The sequence below is a fragment of the Lynx canadensis genome, chromosome B3, assembly GCF_007474595.2.
Source record: "Lynx canadensis isolate LIC74 chromosome B3, mLynCan4.pri.v2, whole genome shotgun sequence".
Lineage (NCBI taxonomy): Eukaryota > Metazoa > Chordata > Mammalia > Carnivora > Felidae > Lynx > Lynx canadensis.
Window position 1 is genome coordinate 7,470,783 of NC_044308.2, and position 18,176 is coordinate 7,488,958.

At 41.7% G+C, this 18,176-nt stretch overlaps 1 protein-coding gene across 2 annotated transcripts in view; it reads left to right on the plus strand.

The window, feature by feature from the left end:
• Positions 1–16,916, plus strand: part of NTRK3 (neurotrophic receptor tyrosine kinase 3) — a 380,533-nt gene extending 363,617 nt beyond the window's left edge. For both annotated transcript variants that reach the window (XM_030317425.1, XM_030317426.1), the window contains 2 exons: positions 12,386–12,544; positions 16,542–16,916. In XM_030317425.1, coding sequence (XP_030173285.1) covers positions 12,386–12,544; positions 16,542–16,727 — 345 coding nt within the window. In that variant the 3' untranslated portion in view covers positions 16,728–16,916. The remainder of the gene's footprint in view (positions 1–12,385; positions 12,545–16,541) is intronic.
• Positions 16,917–18,176: the final 1,260 nt, after the last annotated feature.

Here is an 18,176-nt window from a genome sequence, read left to right on the forward strand (position 1 = left end):
AAGATTGTAGTAGTGGCTGCTGGGAGCGTGTTCAAGGTGACTGCCAGCCTTGGCTGATGATTCGCTTGACACGCAGAACAAGGGGTAAGAGGCAGAGCCACTGAGGCAGATGGGAAACTAGGAGAACTTCCAGCGGATGGAGAGCGCGTATGCTAAGCCTTTTGTTCCGCTTGGATCACGTGGAGATTCTTTTACGTGCTGAGACACGCAATCAAGAAAAATAAAATTGACTAAGTTAAAAAATAATGACACCCACGATGAATGGCAGTCTTTATGATGAAGCTATTTTGCCATTAACGCGCATCGCGAAGGCTTTACAGCTGTTCAGAAGGCCGCTGTGCTTCTGATGGGCTTTGACAGATTTTGACTTGGCCCATTCAGATTAGTGATTATGGAGGAAGCTCGAATCCTTCCATTCGTTCCAGAAATATCGTGCCCTGTGAATCTGTGTTTGCTCACCTTTGCTGGGTCGTGGTTTCTTTATCGGGAATATATGGGTCACTTTGTCTCCTTTATAGCTTGTCAGAGTTGTGTGAGCATAGACGTTTTGAACTTCTAGAAGAGAAGCAGTCTTCTCTGTGGTCTTTGCAACCCATCAGTGGCGTCCTTTTCTGTGTAATTGGATGCAGAGACCTGGGGACCTTCCAGAGCTCGGCTGAGTTCCTCTTTAACCCAGAGCAGTGGGGTCCCTCTGACCGCAGGGGAGTGGGTGTCTCTCTATGGAAAAGAGCAGGATGATGGGAGAGGAGAAGTGGCTGTAGGGAGGTGAACCGCAGGAGACTACGTGTGTGTGGGGGGGGGTGCATCCTGTCCTCAGGGGAAATGGAGTCTGAGAGTCTCTATCCTGTCTGCTTTCCACACTTTCAGTCCGGCTACTCCTGGCCCCCAGGCAGGGTGGGGAATGAGGGCCAAGGACTTAAAAAAGTGGGGCTGGGGCTTTTAGGCAGCCCCCCGGCTGGAGGTGAGGTGCTGCTCTTGTTACACACTTTTGCATTCCCTCCCCTTACACTGCTGGCCGGGGTGGGTGGGATAGCGCCTTGAGGAAAGATCAGATTGAATCAGAGACAAGACTTCAAATGTCATATCACTAGAGGCTCAGTCTCTGGACCTGTGGTCTTCAGATTTGATGTCCCTAAAAGAATCTTGAAAAGTCACCTGTGCACTCCCCCTGCACGTTTTAAGTTGCTATATAAAATCTGCAACATGATTTTAAATAGTTGCGAAGGATGCCATTTCCAGAATATTGTAAATATTGACATTGAAAAAAATACATCACTCCTGTAATGTATCTAATGAACTTTAAATACCAGAGCAATTTGACACATTATCTATTAAACACACGAACAAGTGCATAAGCAGTCAGTTTTACATGGCTCCTTTTTCTTCCTGAATTTATGTTTTCATCCCAGTTACCCTACCAGATTTTATCCTTATGTGTTATCTTTTTACGCACGAAAGCCTTTTATTGGCCACTCTGTCATAATTTAGTGTGACGAAAATATGTATGAAGATTTAAATTTAATTTTTAATGTCCAATAACCATTAGTTTCTAGATATTAAGAGTTTTTGGATTGAGTTATCATTACAATTATTAGCAATACACGGAAGTAGGCAGCAGATCGAAATAATGTACATATATCACAACTTTGATGAATATGAAATATAAGAAGTATAATATTCTTGGAAATGCATCTCTTACATTTTTCCAGTAGCCTATAATGCATATTATTTATTGCTAAAGTAAGGAAGGTTCAGGATCAATTCTACTTCTGTTTTTTATATATGTCAATATAAGAACTGAGAAATGTTATTTACAGTAAACAAATAGAGAAAAAGGAAGGAGTTTTGTTATTGTAATGTGACTCAATTCTTTGAACTATTATCTGGCTATTTGCCTAAAATCTCATATTGGTCTCTTATCAAAATTTCTTTTAAATCTCCCCTTAGCTCATAATTCTTTTAGGTCTGTCCGTCTTCAATTGTTTGAAAAGAATTGGAAACTACTCGATGTGCAAAAGGATTTATTTTCCAGCCACTAGAGACATTCATTTTCAGCACCTGTACCAATATTTCATAGCGTTTATTTGTTTGTACTCTGTAGGTTTTCTCCCCTGAGATTTAGAACGAGTGAGAGATTGGTGTTTCCTTTGGAGAGTGGCAGGTGTGTGCGTGTGTGCGTGTGTGCGTGTGTGTGTGCACAATTGGGAAAAGGGTTTGCTGGGCCACAGAGGCTTCTCAGTCAATGTTAGACAAAATCCATGTGGGAGTTTAGGATCTGCAGAATCCTTCAAAATGATTCTTGCCTGGGTACCCACTGGAAAAACTTTACTTGACTCCAAAATCATGTGGATCCTGGATTGAAACCACCTGTTACACTGAATGGGAATTCTAGACTGTTCTTTAGTGGGGGGAACAGTCACCCAAGATATATGTAAAATGTGCACTTCCCTATTGACAATAACAAACAGGTGGAAAAACCTAAGTCCTATCTATAGGGGGCTGACTGTGGCATAGTCATGCTAAGGGGAGTCCTACATAGCTAGAAAAGGAACAAGGGAATCCCAGCAACAAACAAACAAACAAGCAAACAAAAAAAACAAAACAAAAAAGGAAAGCACACAACAGGTACTTTGAGAGTGAGTATCTAAGAGAATGAGGAAAATGGAAAATGGATGTAATATGTATTTTCTGATGTTAAAAGAAGAATGAACTAAAAGCAAACAAGATGTCGTTACCTATAGGAAAGAGGAGATCAGAATGGGGAGAGAGAATAGAGAGGTATTAGACTCAAATTTCATGTACCTTGTTTATTGGTTTTGACCTTGAAACCATCATTATAAACATTTACATTTTAAGGGTTAAAGCAATTCTTAAAAATACAAAGCAAAGGGAAACAAACAAACCTAACTGTGCATTAAGTATGTTACATTATTTTATATATGAACATGTATTAGGATAAAGCAAATAAATAATATTATTGAAATAGGAATCAAGATTTTCAGCATAAGAAAAAATATAGATATAAAATCGAAGAGGTTAAGTAAAAGCTCTGTAATCCTAAATTTGAGTTGGAAAAATCAATATGAACTCATGATGCATTTTCTTTTAATGGAAAAGTTTTTTTCTAGCGACTTCCAATATAGACACCTAGAAATAATGAGCAACTCAACCCAACAGCAATGACCACACTCCTGGCATCCATAGTGTAGTCTGTAAATTCCATTGTCCACCAGAAGAATCCAGGGATTCTTGGAGAAATGGCTTATTCTAGGGCTGGGGCAGCAAATGTACAATATGAGCCTACAATATTTTCTTTAAAAATTTTGATGTTGATTTATTTTTGAGAGAGAGAGAGACAGAGTGTGAGCAGGGCAGGGGCAGAGAGAGGGAGACACAGAATTCAAAGCAGGCTCCAGGCTCTGAGCTGTCAGCACAGAGCCCGATGCAGGGCTCGAATCCACGAACCGTGAGATCATGACCTGAGCTGAAGTCGGATGCTCAACCGACTGAGCCACCCAGACGCCCGGAGCCTCCAATAGTATTTAATGTCAGAAGCAGGGCCCGGGGTATGCGAGAGACACCAACATTAAGAGGCTGCCACTGGCCAAAAATGGAACAGTAAGCATCAAAAAGAGCAATCATAATAAACTGAGACTCTTCATCGGGTTAAAAGACACCCCTGTCTACACACTCACAGCCACACACCCCCCCCCACCCACCCCAACATGAGTCGAATTTCATGCTTCCCAGAATCAAGCCAAACCTCTTGTTGGTCACCTTTGGAGGATGCTAGGGAACGAATTCATTATTCTGAGCGCTGATAAATAAAGGGAGAGAACTGAACATTTCCTAAACGAAGTGTTATCGGTATAACCAAATAGTTAATGAGGGAACTTTTTTATTTATAGAAGATGCCCAGCTAATACATGCAGAGGGAATGCTAGAACTCCACGCTTTTGTAGCCCCTAATGAAATCATGGGTCCGGGCAGTAAGTAATCTTCAGTGCCTGCTTGTACCCTCGGGTGAAAGAGGACGTTACAGATGATCAGGCTGGCAACATGGGAATCCATGATAATGTAGGTGGTGGAAATGTCCTCCAAGGTAGTATAATCCAAAGATCTCTCAGTACATATTTTCTTTCTAGAATCAGTTCTTGGAATCTTTGCCTTATTCCTGTACGTTTCCCGTTTCAAAGCTCAGCCTTCAGATCTTTAACGTATCTGATAGCTTGGATCATTAGCTAGTATTTCTCAGGCAGTGCCTAGGCAAGTTATATTATCTTCATCTGTGAAAAGGAAGAATAGGGAATTCTATCATATAGGAAGGGAGAGAGGATTAAATGAGGGATGTATGGCTGGTACTCAGTGTGTATTAATTGATATTACTGATATGAAGATTATTATTTCAGCCTATCGCTTGTCGGGATAGGTTTTACCATGGGAATACTTGTCAGCTTTTTTAAGTTTATGTATTTATTTTGAGAGAGAGACAGCATGAGTTGGGGAAGGGCAGAGAGAGAGAGGGAGAGAGAAACTCCCAAGCAGACTCCAGGCTGCCAGCATAGAGTCCTATGCAGGGCTTGAATTCGTGAAACTGAGATCGTGATCTGAGCTGAAACCAAAAGTCAGACTGACTGAGCCACCCAGGCACCCCTGTGAATAAATATAAATATATATCTATATCATATTTATATTCATATATATTTATGAATAAATATAAATATATATTTTTTTATTATTTTTTCATCAGCGAAGGATTTAACCACTACCTTTCCCAGACTAGATTTCTCCAGCGTGGGAGAAGGATGTAGATAGTCTTGGGGGAAAAATCAGTGTTGGCCAGGTAAATCTTTATGGGGAATATGGAAACCAGGAAATTAGGTTTGTTATGCTGTTCTCAAGCATGTAAGGACACACACAGTGAACAGGCATTGCACTTTATGTGTATACTTTTGGATTTAATGATACTCGGCGGGTTTTTACATACATGATCTCACTGGAAGCAGGAGATGTTTCACTCCTGTGTTGAAGATGAGGACGTTGAAACTCAGGTTGAGTGCTTGTCTAAGGTCACATCACAACCCAGGGCTTCTGACTTCCAATTTATTGCTCTTTTTGTTATGTTACTGGCCTCTTGAAATATTTTAGTTCACTTCCAGAGGAATGCCTTACAAATTTCTCTCACATTGGTGGTAAAAATCTTGATACAATTTTTCTTTGTGAAGTCCCTGCAGCCAATTAATACTCTTCTAATACTTTTATTCCCAAACACTTAAGCTCATCAGAGTTTACATCAGCACACTTGAATTCCTCCCTCTTTGTAAATTGGGAGATTTCAGTCTGGAACACCTCTTCTGGATTGTGTATAAAATCATTAAATGAAGCAAACAATCAGCATCAATTTGAAGGAATCCATTACTTAAAAATTTGCATCAAAAGGGATGTTTCTGTATTCCTGACTTTTTTTTTTTTCCATCAAGAAACCAGGTAAAATAAACCATTCCACAAGATTCTATCACAGACATAATTTTTCTTTAAAAGAACATCACCTTCTAGGGGCACCTGGGTGGCTCAGTCAGTTGAGCATCCGACTTCAGCTTAGGTCATGATCTCATGGTTCATGGGTTCGAGTCCCGCGTCACGCTCTGTGCTGACGGCTCGGAACCTGGAGCCTGCTTCAGATTCTGTGTTTCCTTCTCTCTCTGCCCCTCCCCTGCTTGCACTGCATCTCTCTATCTTTCAAAAACGAATAAATGTTAAAAAACATTAAAAAAAACCACCTTTTGAATCAGAACTTATGTAAATTAGGTCTACTGGTTTTCCTTCATTCAGGTGTTTAGTTTTTCCTTTTATTATTTTTAAACATTTCAAATGTGATACATGATTGTGATAAAATTACAAGCAGTATAGAAATACATATAGTGAAAAAGTGGGATTTCTCTTTGGTCAGTGCTCACTCTCGCTTCCTTCTCTAGACTATATTTCTGGATCATTTTCTATGCATTTACAGACTTACACATTATCCCCTTTTAATGTACTTGCTTATGTATGACACATTTTTACATAAATAAGAATGCTAATATATATATATATATATATATATATATATATATAGTCTTGTGTTTTCCTTTAATGTATCCTAGACCTGTTTACACATCACTGCACATACTCTCCTATGTTCCTTTTAACCACTACATATCTATGTACAATGATGGGCAAATTGTTGCCCTTAAAAACGATGAAATAAAAATCCCCTTCAACCAATAGTTTTTGCTTATAGGACCAAGTATTTTTCTAAGGCTCCTTAGAGGTGAAATTACTGCCTTAAAAGGCACTCAACATCTGTAGTGTAGACAGATTCTGCCAAGCTGCCTGCGGACAAGGCTGCACCAAGTCTTAGCAGTGACCCTTGAGAATAACTCTATCCTCGTACCTTTTCAAGCACTAGATAGTTTCAATCTTTTCAATTTTTCCCATATAACATTCAAAAGTGTGTCTCTTTATTGTTTTAATTAACATCTCTTCATATGTCTGTGCTCATTTGTAACCCTTTTGTGGACCATCTGCCCTTATCCTTTACTCATTTTTTTTTTTTTTGGTCAGGTTGCTGTTTTAAAACTAATTTAAAGGAACACTTTATAATATATGAATTTTAATCCTTTGTTACATATATTGCGAATATTTTCTCTGTCATTTGTCTTTTAACTATGCTTATTTCGTATTTTGCCATGAAAAAGTGTTTGGTTTTTATAAGTTGTATCACTAAATCTTATCTTTTATGGCTTCTTGAACATGTGTCATATTTAGGAAGGGCTTCTTCTCCTGAGTTATACAGATACTTTTCTAAGTTTTCTTCTAATATTATTATTGTTTTGTTTTTATGTTTAGCTCTTTAATCCATCTGGAAATGATTTTTGTATATGGTGTGAGGTAGGTATCTAAGTGTACTTTTCAAATGAATAGTTCATTGTCCCAACACTTTGACTACTAACCCATCATTTCATATATTAAATTCCAATATTATACATGGGCCTGCTTCTGGACCCTGTTTTGTTCCATTGATCAATGAAATTTGTCTATTTCTATGCTAATAACACCGTGTGTTCATTCCTGTAGTTTGATAATATGTTTTGCAATCCGATAGAGTAAATCTCCCTTGTTGTTCTATTTCAAGTGTATTTTAGCTTTTATCAAGTATTTATTCTTCTAGACAAATTTTGGTATCATCCTGTCAATTTCCATACATCATTCCATTGGGGGTTTTCATTTAGATTGTGTTGAATTTGCAGACTAATTTGAGGTAGGAATGAGAGATTTATGAGATTGTCTTCCTATTCAAGGAAATGACATACCTTTCCACATTTCAGATCTTCTTTTATGTTTTTCAATACTTTTCTTTAAGTAGACTTTGTACATTTTCTGGTTAGGTTTATGCCTGGGAATTAAGCTTTTTTGTGCTATTAAGCAACTTATTTTCTATTAAATTTATTACTACGGGTATATGAGGGTAGTTTGATTTTGGTAGGTTCATTTTATACATGGGTAGCTTACGAAATCATGTAATGATTCGAATTGCTTTTTAATTAAATGCCTTCAATAATCTTACCATACGCATGCATTGGCAGCTTTGACTCTTCAGTGTTTCTGCCTTGCTTTTATTCTTGCTTTATTGCATTGGCTGGGACCACCCGAATAGTGTCGCATAAAATTAGTGACAGAAGATACTTTGTATGCTTCTAAAGTTTTATTAGTACATATAATATTTAGTAAGTTAAATAAAGGAAGTTACCTTCTATTACTAATGAATTTGGACATTTAATCAGGTAAATGTGTTGGAAATTTTTGGCATCTTTTGAAATTATGGATTTTCTTTTATCTTTTAATTTAGTGAATTAAACAGTAGACTTCTTAAGACTAAGGCATCCTTGCATTTCTATTATAAATCTTATTGAGTTATAATATGGAATTCTTATAATATCTTGCTGATTCAATATAACATTATTCATATTTGGAGGCTATATTTATAACATAACTTTACACATATATAGATAAAATATCTATGTCTGTATTCATATATTTAAGGCTGTATGCTATGTTTGACTGATTGATTTTATCATCAGGAATATTCAAGTTACAGAAAATGAACTGGGAAAGTTTCTACTTTTTTATTTTTTATTTTTTGCTTTGGAAAAGTATAAATAGGATAAAAAATTTTAGAACTTACCCCAAAAAACCACTTGGACCTTGTACATTTTTACTGTATAGAATTTTTACTATAATTGTAATTGTTTTGTGTTTAGATTCTCTACTTTTTTTTTTTCACTAACCTTTTCTAGAAACTCAATTATGGCATCTATATTTCCAAATTTCTTGTTGTAATATTTTTAACATTTTACATTTGTCTTCTCTATAGCTCTTATTAACCTTGCCAAAGGTTTATATTATTTTGACAGAACTAGCAATTAATTGTAAAGGTATAGTCTCCTTTTTACATTTTTCCCCCTTTTGGTTATTGTTTTCCTTTGCCTTCTTTTATACCAATTCCTCATTTTATCTTTGTTATTTATTTCCTCTTGCTTTCTATGATCATGTAGGTCTTTACTACTTTTGTTGTGGAATCACATTTTAAATTTTAATTTAATTATATTTTTAACTATTTTAAAAATAAGTGCTTAAATGCTGTATTTTTTAAAAATTACTTGAGCTATATTTCATAGGCTTCAATGAACACACACTTAATTATTATCATAATAAATAATTTTACATTTAATTTTCAGTTATTCCATTATCAAATTGTTTTTTAATTGCCCAGAGAGAAACTTTTTAAAAAGTTATTCTTTTGTTGTTAATTCCTATGTGGTACAGAAAATGTTTCTTTTTTTTTTAAATATATATTTCTTTTTTTTTTAATTTGTAAAAATGTTTTACTTATTTTTGAGACAGAGAGAGACAGAGCATGAGCAGGGGAGGGGCCGAGAGAGAGGGAGACACAGAATCCGAAGCAGGCTCCAGGCTCCGAGCTGTCGGCACAGAGCCAGATGCGGGGCTTGAACTCACAAACCACGAGATCGTGACCTGAGCTGAAGTCGGATGCCTAACCGACTGAGCCACCCAGGCGCCCCTAACATATATTTCTTTATTTTTGAGAGCGAGAGAAAGAGAGAGCAGGGGAGGGGCAGAGAATCCCATGCAGGCTCCCTGCTGTCAGCACAGAGCCAGATGTGGGACTTGAACCCACGAACCATGAGATTATGACCTGAACTGAAATCAAGAGTTGGATGCTTAACTGAATGTGCCATCCAGGCACCCCACTTTTTTAATGTGTATTGTTTCTTATGTACTGTGTTTTTTCTTTTGGAATTTCAGATTTCTTTTGAGGTATAATATGTGATTGGTTTTATAAATTGTTTCAGAAAATAATGTTCCAGCTTTTTTAGGGAGGCAGAAAGACAATCATAATAGTCATATCTATCAATTAAAACTCATCTCCATTTTTTAATTTAAATTTTAGTTAGTTAACATACTCATCTGCATTTTTAAACGTATCTTCATTTATCTCGTCCTCTTGATCTATTTGTGAAAGAAGTGTTTTGATTTTCCATTATAATGGTAGTTTTGTCAGCTTCCTTTTGCTTATATCCTATTTTTACTCTTTGTACATTTTTGTTGCTATGTTACTTGGAGCCTAATAAGTCATAATTATCATAATGGTGAATTTTGCCATCTTGAAATATGATAAAAACTACTTTCTCTTTATTTAATTCTTGGCATTCTAAATTTTTTCCCACACATATCTAATTTTCAATATTTTACATTTAAATATTGTATATTTAATATTCAATATTTTACATTTAATAATATATTGTGTATATATGATTTAATATATTTTATATTATATTTTAATATTAGCATATTTAATATATATTCCTTTTTTCTTTTTACTGTATTTTTGCATTCTTTCATTTCTAATATTTTCTGTTACTTTCTTCTATGTATGTCTTTTCTAAATAACACACATCTTGATTTTTTAACATAATTTTTCTCTTATTTAAGAGGCAGTGCAACCCTTTTGTATTTAGTGTCTATAGCGGTATTATTTAAACTTCTTTTTCATTTTGTGCCACATCATTATCCCATTCCTCTTTTTTGTAGCCTTTTTGGTATCGGCCAGAGATTTTTGGTTCTTTTTTCTAACAACTGGTTTGAAAGCTGTATGTACTATTTCTATTCTTCTAAGAGCCACTTAAAAATTTTAGCAAGGAAATTTAAATTGAAACCGTTGTAATCAACAATTGATGACTGTCTACCTGCTCCCTTTCCCTCCCAAAAAGACAAAGCCTTTGTCAGGCTTTAATGATTTATCTTCCTACTCTTCTATGTACTTATGTGAAATTATCTGGAGATTTCATTCCAGATAAGTACTGTTAATGGTAGCAATGGTAGTACTCTTAGCATGATTAGTATTATTATTTACTTTATGTCTCTATTTTACTAGAAGACTTTATTAGTCATTATATTACATTTTACTATCAGATTAGCAACCATTATTTAGATTTTTGTTTTTAATTTTAGAAAGTGAGAGACAATGAGAGCAGGGATGGGGCAGAGGGAGACGGAGAGAGTGAGAGAGAAAGAGAGAGTGAGAGAATCTCAAGCAGTCTCCTGACACAGGCCTGGATCCCACGACCCCTGGGATCATGACCTGGGGTGAAATCAAGAGTCTGATGCTCAACCATCTGAGCCACCCAGGCTCCCCAACCATTATTTAGATTTAAATTGCATTTTTTTTTGTGGGTGACTTATTTGCTGTACTGTATTTATTATGTTCCAAGTCATTGTCTAGTTTAGATTATTTTCCCCCTGTTTTTCTGCAATAATCCTCAATTAATTTTCTCGTCTTTATTTTCTGAAAAACCAAGAGGGATCAACTTTCTGAGTCTTTTCTTGTCTGAAAGAAACACCCTCGTTTGTCTTTACACATGACGCAGAGCTATCTTGGTTATAAAATCCCAGGTTGAAAATAGTGCCTGCAAATCCTTATAATCATTTATCTTCTAAAATATTTCAAGTAGATAAGGCAAACATCATTTTCCTCTTTAGACATAAGAATGCCCATTTTCCAATAAGTCATTCTTTCCTAAATGTTCATTATTGTTATACCTCCAACTGGCCCACTGTAAGAACAAGAAATTCTGATTAATAGTTCATCGGGACATTTATAGAGAGCTCTTTCTATCAATGGCAAGCACTTTTCTAACAACACATTCTATGTATTAGCCAAAAGTCCCCGTTTCTGATGTTGTATTTACTAAGGATACAGTTAGTTCCTGAGTTCTAAAACAAGCTGTGGATTGTCTTATACTTACACCGTACATCTAGCCTACTGGCCCATGAGGATTTCCCTAATGTTTTCTCAGGAAAGGGTACCCTGAATGTCAGTCACTTCCTCTTGTCCTTGACTGTCAAATCTGTAGACCGACGGGTGGGTCTTTTTAGGCTATTTAAAATGTTTATTTATTTTTGAGAGAGAGAGAGAGGGAAGGTGCAGGCACATGTGGTATGCTAGTGTGCTAGTGGGGGAGGGACAGAGAGAAAGGGAGAGAATCCCAAGCAGGCTCTTCACTGACAGTGCAGAGCCCAGTGTGGGGCCCAGTCTCATGAACCGTGAGATCATGACCTGAGCCGAAATGAAGAGTCAGACGCTTAACCATCTGAGCCACCCAGGCACCCTCCCTTAGATTTTAAAAGACACTTTTCTTACTGGACTTTGAGATGTCACTAAGAACTGTCATAAATTCTCTTTCAGTCCACCTGATTTCTTATTAGCAAGTGGCTTCCACACATTTGGAACTTCCCTGTCCCCTTCACTTGAAACACTGAGTCTTAAGTTGCGATGAGAAATACAGGATCATCAGGTAGGAGGTAAAGTCATAGTTCTGCAGGTTAGATGCACATGAATAATGTTGTGCTTTAACCGCCATGGCCAAGGAGTTTAACCTGCTGCCTAAATACTCCTGTACTTGACGGCCTCCCTCAGTGACTCTGCTGACTTCCCGTGGACCTCCTTTCAAGGTTAGGTTCGCTCTAGTACCAGATTCTAAAACCTCTCCCACCCCGAATCATCTTGGGGTCTTTCTTTACGCTCTGTGTCAAGGAACCCACTTTCCCTTATGGGTTATCTCTAGTTGCTACTCCAGCTGCCTCCAGTGTATAGATCTTGGATGTCAGTGCCCCCACTGGGCCTCTGAGACAAGTTGCATCAAGGTGTGGCTATCTTAGAATAAGAGGCATGGACAGCACATCTACATATAAAGAGTGCAGACAGGCATGACCGACTCTGGTCATCTGGTCACTCTGTGTGTCCCTCTGTCTTGACCCCTTTTAGGTGGGAGGACACACCATGCTCCCCATCCGTTGGATGCCCCCTGAAAGCATCATGTACCGGAAGTTCACTACGGAGAGCGATGTGTGGAGCTTTGGGGTGATCCTGTGGGAGATCTTCACCTACGGAAAGCAGCCGTGGTTCCAGCTCTCAAACACAGAGGTACAGAAGGGGGTAGATGGGAACCTTGATTTGGGTGAAGGCTGGTGGAGATGGCTGAGGCCAGGACTTAGACATAGTATACAAAACATCAGGTGGGGTTTGGAGCCAGCAGGGCACATGTAGGCAGAAGCAAGAGCGGGGAGCTTCTTAGTAGGAAAAAAATTATAGCTGTAGGAATTGTGGCATAATTGTCAAGAGAGCATGAAATCCGATGTTTAAATTGAGATGCGAGTCACGGTCCTGTTTGTCCTGCTACACTTAAACATCACACATGTTTCACTAAGACAGAAAATGAAAACAAAGAACAGCTCTGAGTTCTTCAATTGTGCCATCTTGTGGAAACACCCAGATCATCTGGATTCCCAAAGGCTTTGGGCATCCCAGGGAGGTGCAGCATGGTAGGTGGGGAAGGCACATTTCGCGTTCTTGATAGAGCGACGTGCGTGGACTCCCAGGAATAAGAGGACCCATGATAGTAAACATAATGATAATGAACACATCCTATGTTTTTATAATTTTGATTTGTGATAGTAAAAATATCGGTAATCAGATCTGAGCAATGGTTAACATTTAGTGCCAGGTACGTTTCTGAGCACGTTAGCTGTAATAACTCAGTACTTTCCACAGATACGTGTCGAGATTCGGGGCAGAGGGAAGGGAACTGTTTGGGGTTCTGGAGAGGACCGGCCAGAATCTCGGAGGCGGGAGCTTCTGTGGCATGGAGAGGGCTTGGGCCATGGTCACAGCAGTCCTGGCTCCAGAGTCAGTCAGGATGTTCTCACTTGTGACTGGACCAGACTCATGTTGCCTGGAGAACTCAGTGCAGTTAGTGGGCAGTAAGGGGCTCGGATTCCCAACCAAGCAGACTGATAAGAGAATGCAATTATTTTTTTTAAATTTTTTAGATGTTTATTTATTTTTGAGAGAAAGAGAGTGCATAAGCGGGGGAGAGGCAGAGAAAGAGGGAGACACAGGAGCCAAAGCAGGCTCCAGGCTCTGAGCTGTCAGCACAGACCCCAACGTGGGGCTCGATCTCAAAAACCATGAGATCGTGACCTGAGCTGAAGTGGGACGCTTAACCTCCTGAGCCGCCCAGGCACCCCCGCAGGAGCCTTTGAATATTACGATTTTATCTGAATATTCAGGAAAGTATCTTTGTTTTGGGAAGCTGTGTTCACCTGTGCCCTAACCAGTAAGTTTCTAAGACTGAAAAGAAGGCATTTCTTTAAGTCTGTAGTATCTCATCAATCACAAGCTAAATGAGTCTTAACCACATTTCCCAAAGTAGGACAAGACATTTTAATGACCTTTAAGAAAAGAAAGTGTATCCAAACCCATTTGTTGTAGTGTTTTGAAAAATTGTTGCTGCTTTCTTGGGCAGTGGGATTGGTGGTAAACACAAAGGTTCCCACAAGTGTGCCCACACATACATGCAGGCATGCATATGCCCACCCGCATATGTGCACACGTGCACACACATGTACAAACATGCACGCACACACATGCATATACCCACCCACATATGTGCACACGTGCATACACATGTAAAAACATGTTTGCACACACATACATGTATGTGTGCACATACCCACCTGCATATGTGCACAGGCGCATACACATGGAAAGACGTGTGCGTGCACATACATGCACACACCCACCCGCATATGCACACACATGCACACACATGCACAAACATGTGTGCGCGCGGATACATGCATGCACGCATATACCCACCCGTGTACATGCACACGTGCACACACATGCACAAACATGCACGCACAGAAGTACACACACATCCTGAGCAGAGCCTCCATGTAGTTTGGTGGCTCCAGTAAAGAGGGGATCTGGGTTGAGGGACTATTGGTGTCAGTAGAAGATCTGCCCTGGATACCCAAGTTGGCTTGTAGTAGCCAAGAAAGTGTTTCTGATCATTTTTGTTAAATGTTTATTTATTTTTGAGAGAGAGAGAGAGAGGGAGAGAGAGAGAGAATGTGCAAGTTGGGGAGGGGGAGAGAGAGAGAGAGAGGCATAGAACCTGAAGCAGGCTCCAGGCTCTGAGCTATCAGCACAGAGCCCGACGTGGGGCTCAAATGCACGAACTGTGAAATCATGACCTGAGCTGAAGTCAGATGCTTAATCGACTGAACCACCTGGGTGCCCCAACGTTTCTGATCATTTCTAACACAGTTCGGTGAGACAGTGGCCTTGAAGGTGGGCTTTCTGCCCTCCAGCCACCTGTCCCACTCCACCCTCCAGAGCAGCCAAGTGCTGGCAGCTACTGATCACGGGTTCCTTTATGGAAGCTGACACCCCGGCCAGCCCCACCCTGCAGAAGACGCGACAGAGCACTTTTGGTCATAGCGTTAACAGCCGCTGCAGTCTGAGCTGGGTCCCTTTCTGTGGAGGTGAAGGTAATGGAGTGTGGAGACAAGGCTCTAATAAGAACGGAGAATATGAGCAGCTGGAGACCTATCGGGCTGGCACAGAAATGAGTCTCGTGGGCTGGGTCCAACCCCCGGGGTGAACAGGACCAGGAAGGTGCTGACACAGTGAAGGTTTGACAGGCTGTCCTGGGGTCAGAGTGACATGAGACAACATGGCACTGTTGGGGTTAGCAGGGGGAGACAAAAGAGAACAAAGGCACTTGTCTTGCCCAACTGAACACAGAGTCACGGGGGCAAAGACACTAGAGGCACTCAGCTAGAGAAGATTCTGTGTATTTTTATCATTACAACCCATCTCCGAACAAGGAAACTGGAGTTTGGGGCAAGTTGCCCAGAGTTAGGGAGAAGTTAAAACCAACCCAAGTCGTGGAAGATGAAACCTTGAAACGTCACGTACTCGAGGTCAGCAAAGAAGTGCCTTTGATGGGGCGCTGGGGTGGCTCAGTCGGTTGAGCATCCGACTCTCGATTTCAGCTCACATCATGATCTCGCCGTTCGTGTGTTCAAACCCCACGTCAGGCTCTGTGCTGACAGTGCGGAGCCTGTCTGAGATTCTCTCTCTCTCCCTCTCTCTCTCTACCCCTGCCTGTTCATGCTCTCTTTCTTTCCCTCTCAAAATAAATAAATAAACATTAAAAAAAAAAGAAGAAGTGCCTTTGAGAAGTTGGAAATGAAGCTCAAATCACAGGCACGGTCCCCACGTGGCCAGCTGGGGTGGGTCCCACCACACGTTATTTGTTTTCTTCCTACTCCTCCTTAGGCCTCCCCTTCAGTACGTGTTGCCGTGCTTCGTGCTCTTGGCTTCGTTTGCATTTTACAACACTTAGGAGGTAGTCAAGGCAGACATTTGATCCCCATCTTCCAGATGAGGGTGCTGGGACCCTGTGAGGTTAACTGACTTGCGCCGGCCACCCAGCTGGGCAGTGGTGAATCGTGCAGCAGTCTTGGTGTGAAGGATGTTCACAGAAACCAAATATGCGGGTTAGTGCAAAGAGCAGGAGGTGGGGGCTTGCTGAGAAAGGGACCCGCGAGGTGGCTTAGAGATAAGCAAGGTGCTCTACACAGAGGCTGGGAGCAGGAGGGGAGCTGGCCAGGAAGTGGGAGCTAAGGGGAGGGAGGCATGGAGGGGCCAGATGGTGTAGAGCTCCTTCAAGGGGGTTTCAGAGTCATTCAGGCTCATAAGAGAGGAGGGACAGGTCAGATGCCAGACCCTGCTGCTAAGTGGCAATGAATGCAGGGTGGCATTCAGACGAAATTGAGGGCCAGAGAGGAAGAGTCAAGTACAGGGGAGAGTGTATGTGGGGGCGCCCGTGAAGACCTGACACAACGGGCAGGGCACAAAGGGCAATGGTGGGCGCGGCCAGCCAGCCACCTGCACAGGACAGGGGAGAGACTCGGGGCTGTCTCCAGCCAGCCTGCCGCCCGTGCAGGGGGGCACCCCGGCTCTGCACTGGAGCCCCTCCGTGAAGTCGTCGCTTGCTTTTGCTGGGTGTGAGCCGCGGGGCCCTGGCGGGGCTTTGGATGTAACGTCCTGCCGCTTTCCACTTTTTCAGGTCATCGAGTGTATCACCCAGGGTCGTGTGCTGGAGCGGCCCCGAGTGTGCCCCAAAGAGGTGTACGACGTCATGCTGGGGTGCTGGCAGAGGGAACCCCAGCAGCGGCTGAACATCAAGGAGATCTACAAAGTCCTTCACGCTTTGGGGAAAGCCGCCCCCATCTACCTGGACATCCTCGGCTAGCGGTGGCTGGCGGTCATGGATGCGTACTCTGTTGCCTCCTGTCTCCCGGCCTCACATCCTCCCTTGTCACCTCACACTCCTTTCTTCCATCCTGACTGAAGCGAACATCTTCATATAAACTCAAGTGCCTGCTACACATACAACACTGAAAAAAAAAAAAAAAGGAAAGAAAAAACCCTGTAAGGCAGTTTGGCGAATATATATATATATACATATATATATTTATATATCTAACTATCTATCTATCTATATCCACAGACAGAGAGATACCTTCTCTAATACAGAGAGAAGCTGCTGACACAGAAACCATAAGACTGTAACAACAACTCAGAAAATCTTAAATATTATAAACACAAATGGAAACCCCCTTTGACGGAAGCTGGGGTCCCTGCTTCTTCGGCTCCGGCTTTTCGGAGCCGAAGACCTTGACGACACAGAGACGGTCTTCGTGCGGGGACAGGAGGAGCTGGGGTGGAGTGCGAATTGTTCAGGCGATTACCTGCACAGGTGCGTTTCCCCTCCCCGGCCCCCCCCCTCCCCGAGCTCCGCACAGGTGCATGGACAGACCCCATCAACTGCACTCAGGATGCAGCGGGAAAGAACACCGGACCGGGGGCCTCTGGAAAAGCCTCATGTCTCCCCTGACTGTTGCCTCCACGCCTTCCCCTTTCCTCTGCTTCAAGACAGTTCTCCCATTTGTCCATTCTGGAAAGTAGAGTCCTGATGCTTTTGGAAGTCAGTGAGGGCGTGTACCAGTCAACACGTAACGACCGACAAGACACAAAACCGTCATGACAATGGACTTCATCCATCTTGGGTGTAAACCACACTCACGTTCCTTCCTAAATTTGAAAGGGACGTGCCATTTATTCTCTGAACCTCAAGAACTGGACGTTCTGGACTTAGCCACAGAAGAAGAAGCTGAAATTCGAACCCTCCCTGGCAAGGCACTGCCTCTCGTCTTCCCCTCGCTGGAAAGACTCCTCAGCCCCACCTCCCGCATTCGGGCCTTTGGGGGAGTTTGGGGGCGACGCAAATGTGGACGCAGCAGGGTTCCGGTAGCAGGAGACTTCGTTCCTTGTAGGTCGTGTGCCCCTCCGTGTCCTCTGTTTCTCATCCTGCCTGCCCAGGTCCCCAGCCCCCCACTTCCTGGGCCTCTCGCAAGTCCCAGGTGAACCTCACTGCCAGGGAAGGGAGCCAGGTGTAGCCAGAGCGTGGGGCAGCGCTTGTATCGGGGAGCGAGGCGGTACCGTGGGCACCAGCCAGCAGGGGAGAATCTATCTGGCACCTGCACCGGCCCCTTGGCATTCTCCTCACGTTTCCAGGCCCTGGAAGGATTGATGCATCTGCCTTTGAGCTGCTGTGAAAATGCAGGGGCTGAAAAATCGCTTTTGTGGGCTGGGGGCGGGGGGAGGGGCCGAGGCTTCTCTGGGAGGTGTCCGCCGCGGG